Consider the following 6039-nt stretch of genomic DNA (forward strand, 5'->3'; position numbering starts at 1 on the left):
TTTGTTGTTTTTCATGTTGGCACATGCATGCTTGCAGGTCATGTGGTGCATAGGGCTTGTTCGTGTGTGTGTGTGTGTGTGTGTTTGGTGGCGGGGGGGTGGCTGCCCCCAGGTAGCCTGAATGCACGCCAGTGGGGCATCCGCGACGTTGACAGCTGCCTGGAGGCTTTTCACCATGCAGTCGTCATTTCAGATAATATCCCCAACGCTCTCTCTTCTGGGCAATTTGTATATGAATAACGGAATAATTTCCCCCCTTTGTTCCATCGGCGCTACCTCCAAACCAAAATAAAGATGCCTTTTAGTATTAAAGTGGTAGAAAATTACAGGTAATTATCTTTGACGGTAAAAACGCTGTAATCAGCGGGCTACATCAAAAATTACCCTAATTATGCCTGCATTTATGAGAAAGAGGGAGAAAAAGGCTCACTTGGATAAAAACCCAGCAAATTGTCCCAAATATCTCCTTCATATTGAACGGCGCTGCAGCTGGCTGCTTTGTTCGGCATCGATCCCACAGAGCTTGGCTTTTAACGGCCTGCATTAGGACGGAGAAACGGCAGAAAACATTTTGTCAATACTTCCAATAATTGAGGGTGGAATGACCTGCATGCGGCGAGAGTCTTTGGAGGTGAATGTAGGCAGCGGCGGTGCAGGGTAAGTTCATTTCCTCGCTCGTGCATTCATGCATTCATGTCGTGATTCTTGCATGCAATGTTGGCCCAATATGAGTGAGAATGATTTGGATTTTTTTTTTTAAAAGCACACAGAGCATGTTTTGAGTCACCGTTTACTCAATCTGACAGGACATAAAAAGTGTATGTACAAGTGAAGTGGTTGATTCTATTTACAGACAGACGATTGCAACAACAAACAAATCAACAAAAAACTTGCAGTGCACAAGTCCACATGGGGGGGCAGTCAGTCTTTTCCCAAATTGGCTCAAATGTCACTGACAATATTTGGTGACGGATGACAGCAGTATATGCTTTTTTTTTCTTCTTTTTTTTTTTCTTAAAAATGCCAGTCCCTCCATATCCTCGGTCCTAAATTCCAGGCCGCATCCGGAGGCCTATCTCTGCATGGAGTCCTGGTGCGGCGATGAATACCAGTGAGAGTAGCCCGGCATGTAGCTGTTGGCTGCCATGTTTACTCCTTTGGATGAGGCCGAGACGTCCCATATGGGCGGGATGGACGGGGAGCGCGGGGAGAGGGTCATGGAACCCGGCATGGGGTCACTTTCGTGCGGGTTGCCGCCTTGCTTGAGCAGCTTCTTGAACTTGGACCTCTTGTTCTGGAACCAAATCTTTACCTGCGGATCGCGATGCGATTAGAAATGAAAACAAGCTCGTTCGATCGAATAATAACGATGCAGAATTCGTCTACCTCGTCCTACCTGGGTTTGTGTCAATCCTAAAGAGGCGGCCAGCTCGGCCCGCTCAGGTAAGGCGAGGTACTGGGTTTGCTGGAAACGGTGATTGAGCGCCTGCAGCTGCAAACTGGAATAAATGGTCCTGGGCTTGCGGATCTTCTTGCCTTTGCCGTTAAAACGAATCTCCCCGTTTTCAATCACTGTCGTTTTCTGCTGCTCTGCAACAAAAAAAGAAGCAATTATCATTCAAAATCACGTCCAAATCGGCGATATCATGTGACAGTGAGACCCCCCCCCCCCTCCCTCCTTTTTTTTCGGGAGCTGTCATTTTTCAGATATCGCCTGTAATGACGTGTCAATTAAATGCTAATTACAACATTCAAGGCTGCTTGATTTCTATTCGCGTGGTTGTGGGGATTGCACGGTGCGGATGATCACACCCTGTTGTTGTTTCCTTTTGGAGGGGGGGCGAGGAGGACATAAACGTCCGACATAAAAGGATGGCTTGAGAACATAATCGAATTATTTGGCTGCTTTTACGCACGCGTGGAGCTCGGAGTGGGGGGGAAAAATGACAGAGGCGGTTTTGGTCTTACCTGCGCCGTCTAATCGCGTCTGTCCCCCCGTGTTGTTGTGGTAGGTGGACAGGTAGGGGCTGTGGTGCGGATGGCTCACGTAAGGGTACGCTAGGGACCTGTTGTAGGTGTTGCCGGCCGGGTAGGCGGCGGTGTTGTCGTGCTGGTGGTGGTGCGTTCCCGAGTGGAGACAGTGGAGCGGGTAGTGAGCGCCAGCCATGGACGGCGAGCTCTGCTGCGAGTGGGACTGCTGGCCAAACTCCATGAAAGCAGACTTGGACGAGTCCTGCGCCTCCAGACCGTCAGCCATCGTAGTCATGGTCATCATCGAATTTTTCTGCCTTGAGAGCACTCACCCCCCTCTCTCTCAAGACCGAATCGGCGTCCTCTCTCTCCTCTCTCTCCTTACTGCATGCGCGCTTGCTCTTTTCCGATCAGGTCCCGCCACGAGCGATTTTAATCTTCCCGTCCGCGTGATAATTCTCACTCAAAGTACGCTAGAAGAGGTGGAAGATTTTTACTGTTAAAATTGCGCCCTTGCTTGCAGACTTGGTTCAGACACTACAAGTAAAATGGTTTGTCTCCAAAGGGCAGCGCCTTCCTATTGGTCATCCGGGCGCGACGTCATCATGCAGGGCTGTGCGCTTGACGGAGACTTGAGTTGGAGTTAACCCACCTAACCAGCTCCGACTACAACTACGAGGGGGGAATAATACGGGATGGGAAAGACGCCTAATTCCCACAGACAAGATTAGCCGCTTGGAATTGCCCTATCGCTTTTCACTTTCTTTTTTCCTGCCCAACCCAAACACCCAAATTACGCACGACGAGGCACATTATTGTGCACGAGCATAACGAAGCAGCAACACACATTTGCTTATTTTTTCCATCACATCACACTCTTGCTTGACTCCTTTTAAACCAATTAGGACATGCATATAGGTTATGTGGAAAAATAAGTGTAATATCCGGATATGATATGGAATAAGGGCCTCTATTCGATTTCGATTTTTAAACATTTTATTTCGACTGCATGTTTGGACTGCCCCTAACAATTATCATGAAATAGATTCTCCCTCCCCCTTTTTTTTTGCAGCCCTCCTCTGTTTACTATAACAATTTATCCCATCAGTTTGCTCTGACTATTGAAACGAAACAGCCACATAGCACAACTAGTAATTATATTAGCAATAATAACATCCCCATATGCAACTCGTGACTTGGAGATTCCAAAATAATGTGGATTTTTTTCACCCTGAGTTGAGGCCTAAAATTGCCTCTAAAAAATCATATTTAATTTTGCATCATTGGAAAAAATCACAATTTTCTACACCCCCCTACAGAGTGTGTAGCATTAAAGTATCATAAAAATAAAAGGCCACGGAAATACTGTAATTACGTTCAGTCAAGGTAGTGCGAAGACCTATTTGATTAGCGGGCACACTTTACTCAAATTGCAGCCATAAAATTTAGAACAATTCCCCGTAATGATGGTGAACTGGCTATATTTTGGGAGGCTGGAATAAAAGTGGATATAGTATAAATTATACCCTAATTACACGCCAGTGTCGCCTCAATTATCCTCTTATCAAGAACGCTCGTCTCAACGCGGCGTTTAGTTTCACTTTTCCGTCTAACAAGAACTTGCTACCTTGCTATTATCGTCAACTACGGTTGTTATTTACTTTTGTGCGATTTAAAAGTGCAACAACCCGGCTGCCGCATAATCATTTTTACACCAGCTGCAGAGCAGGAGAGGAGCATACACGAAGCGGGGAATGCTGCAAGAACGTGGATGTATTTATTTTGAACCTATTTTAATTTTATTAATTGGAATATAATCGAATTATATGGGAGGAGGGTTAAAGGTAAGTTCGTTTTTGCTCATTCTATTGCTAATATAGTTCTTGTACTTTAAACATATTCTTTTTAAATAGCCAATCATTTTTTATATATAATTCATTTTTCTGTTGTCCGCATTAGTATAAATATTGCACCTTGTTGTTTTAGAAATTTAGAACCCCACCAGGGCTCATTAAGAGATCGCATTAGGTGAGAGTGGGGAATATTTTGTCGATATTTTAGAAATATTAGTTCAGAACATCATTTATTATTATCAAATGAGTTCACGTGTTAATTATATTCTCCATTTTCAGCTCGCCAAAATGATCAACTTCACATGTAAAAAAAAAAAAAATCACTTAGTTCCCGAAAGTAGATGATTGACCCACAGCTCAATCAATGGTTGTTTAACATAAGTGGTCTGTCTTATGAACACTGATGAATGACTCTTTAAAATCACTTATCAAGCCGTGGGACCCCCCCTGATACCCCACCTGCTTTAGGGGAAAAAAATTAAAGCGTTTTAAAGTCAAATATTTTTCCTACTTTGCTGTTTGACACGGCGTGTCTTTTCTTCCCCGCGTGGCCCCACGTGGAAATCATATGTGTGCGTAAAATGGGAGCAGCGGCTCCACGAGAATAGTGTGACTGTGGCTTTGACTGGAAAGCCAGAGAGGGAACCGGCCGCCGCGCGGTTGCGAATATAGAGAGAGACCGGGAGGCATTTTATGAGACTTGATGTCGCCCACTGGCGTGTCACAGACAGCCAGGAAGGCGTCGAAGACACACACGCCACACGCCAATGACCACGTGCGCGGCCTTTCACGCCAAACGGTGGCGCACCGCTTTTACGCACAGAAATTACGCACTGATGCAAACGTTTGATGTGTTGTTTACTGAATGAAACATAAATTGTGTGTGTGGAAAATTATATGCATTATGCCTCGAGGATGGGCTCATTGGCATATCATGTCTGTGGTGCAGGTGTGCGCGTTCACGTGGTGACCACAATAAACAAATGCCTGCGCGCGTGGGTTTAATTTCAATTTCGCTTAAGCCACACAGTGCGAAAAAAGAGGAAGAAATATATCTTGAAATATGGGGCAGTCATGGAATATGTTCTTAGAAAATGCGCGCCGCGCGGTATGGGACCCCTTTCCCACTTTCAATGTAATCCACGACGTTATTATGTGCGGCAGCTATGAAGGAGAGAATTTGGTCGCTAGATAACAGACAGGAAGGGCAGCAATCACGGACTTCTTTTTTTATTTTCTTTCTTTTTTTTTCCAGAATGTACTGTTCGAAGCCGTTTATCCCTGATGATAGAAAATTGCTCTGTTGCCAGGACGCTGAAATAGAGGGCAGAAGCAACATTTCCATTTTCCTGTTTGAAAGCCGTTGCGATGAATTTGTCTGAAATTAAAAAAAAAAAGAATACCATTGTAAACAAAGAGGAGCAAACAAAGATACCTTTTTCTTTTTCCGTACCCCTTTCACGCTAGCATTATTTTTTTTTATTACGCCAGATGTTGCAAATGACATGCTTGGCCTCTAATGTTGCCAAGGCCCAGGCCTACTTCACATGCACTCATTAGCCAGCCTGAATAATTGGAGGACCTTTTTCATCGTGCAGACAGTGGAGGAGGTAGTGGTGCGGTGGAACGATGAAGAATATCTAGAAATTATTACCTGGCATGCATCAATGGCGATTTTATGCACGAAAATGGAATAATGAGGAAAAAAAATATTTTATTAGATAATCATATTAAAATAGTCACTTTTGTTTATATTAGAAATACTTTATGACACCTACTGCTATGATAGCATTTCAGGAGCTCCTTTCTGAAATCTTAAAAAGAAAAAAACAGTTGTCGATTTGGAATAAGTATCCCTGCAGAAGGAATTGCAATGTTCAGCACAGCTCTGCAAAGTATAGAGGCGCTGAAGAATGTGAAGTGAAGTGGAAAAGAAGCGAAGAGAAAGGAAGTCACACCTGCTGAAACGCACTGCTCTGTTTCTCATGGGCCAACTTTGTCAGGCGATAGCTTCACCTTTGTTTAAAGGCCAACAATCTCCTCCTTCGTCAAACTACACTTGTATCGGCTTTCAAATATTTGCTCCCGAGTTAATAGATTTAATTTGCCCACTTATTAAATTTCATCAACATTAGGAATCATTAAGAGAATGTGTTTATTATTTCATGTACATGCAAGCCGTGAAAACATTTCCATCAGCTGTAGCCTCATAATA

The 6039-nt window shown here is 44.1% G+C and overlaps 1 protein-coding gene across 1 annotated transcript; it reads right to left on the reverse strand.

The window, feature by feature from the left end:
• dlx6a (distal-less homeobox 6a) lies at positions 1-4486 on the reverse strand. Its single transcript, XM_088365987.1, has 4 exons — positions 4336-4486; positions 1969-2444; positions 1397-1590; positions 1-1312 (listed from the first exon to the last, which is right to left on the reverse strand). Exons 2-4 carry the CDS (start codon positions 2273-2275, stop codon positions 1073-1075), a joined length of 741 nt encoding a protein of 246 aa, XP_088222113.1. The 5' UTR covers positions 2276-2444; positions 4336-4486; the 3' UTR covers positions 1-1072.
• Between the last annotated feature and the right edge of the window lie 1553 nt (positions 4487-6039).

The sequence above is a fragment of the Syngnathus floridae genome, chromosome 21 (genome assembly GCF_059516105.1).
Source record: "Syngnathus floridae isolate MCC-2025c chromosome 21, RoL_Sflo_1.0, whole genome shotgun sequence".
In the NCBI taxonomy this organism is placed as follows: Eukaryota; Metazoa; Chordata; class Actinopteri; order Syngnathiformes; family Syngnathidae; genus Syngnathus; species Syngnathus floridae.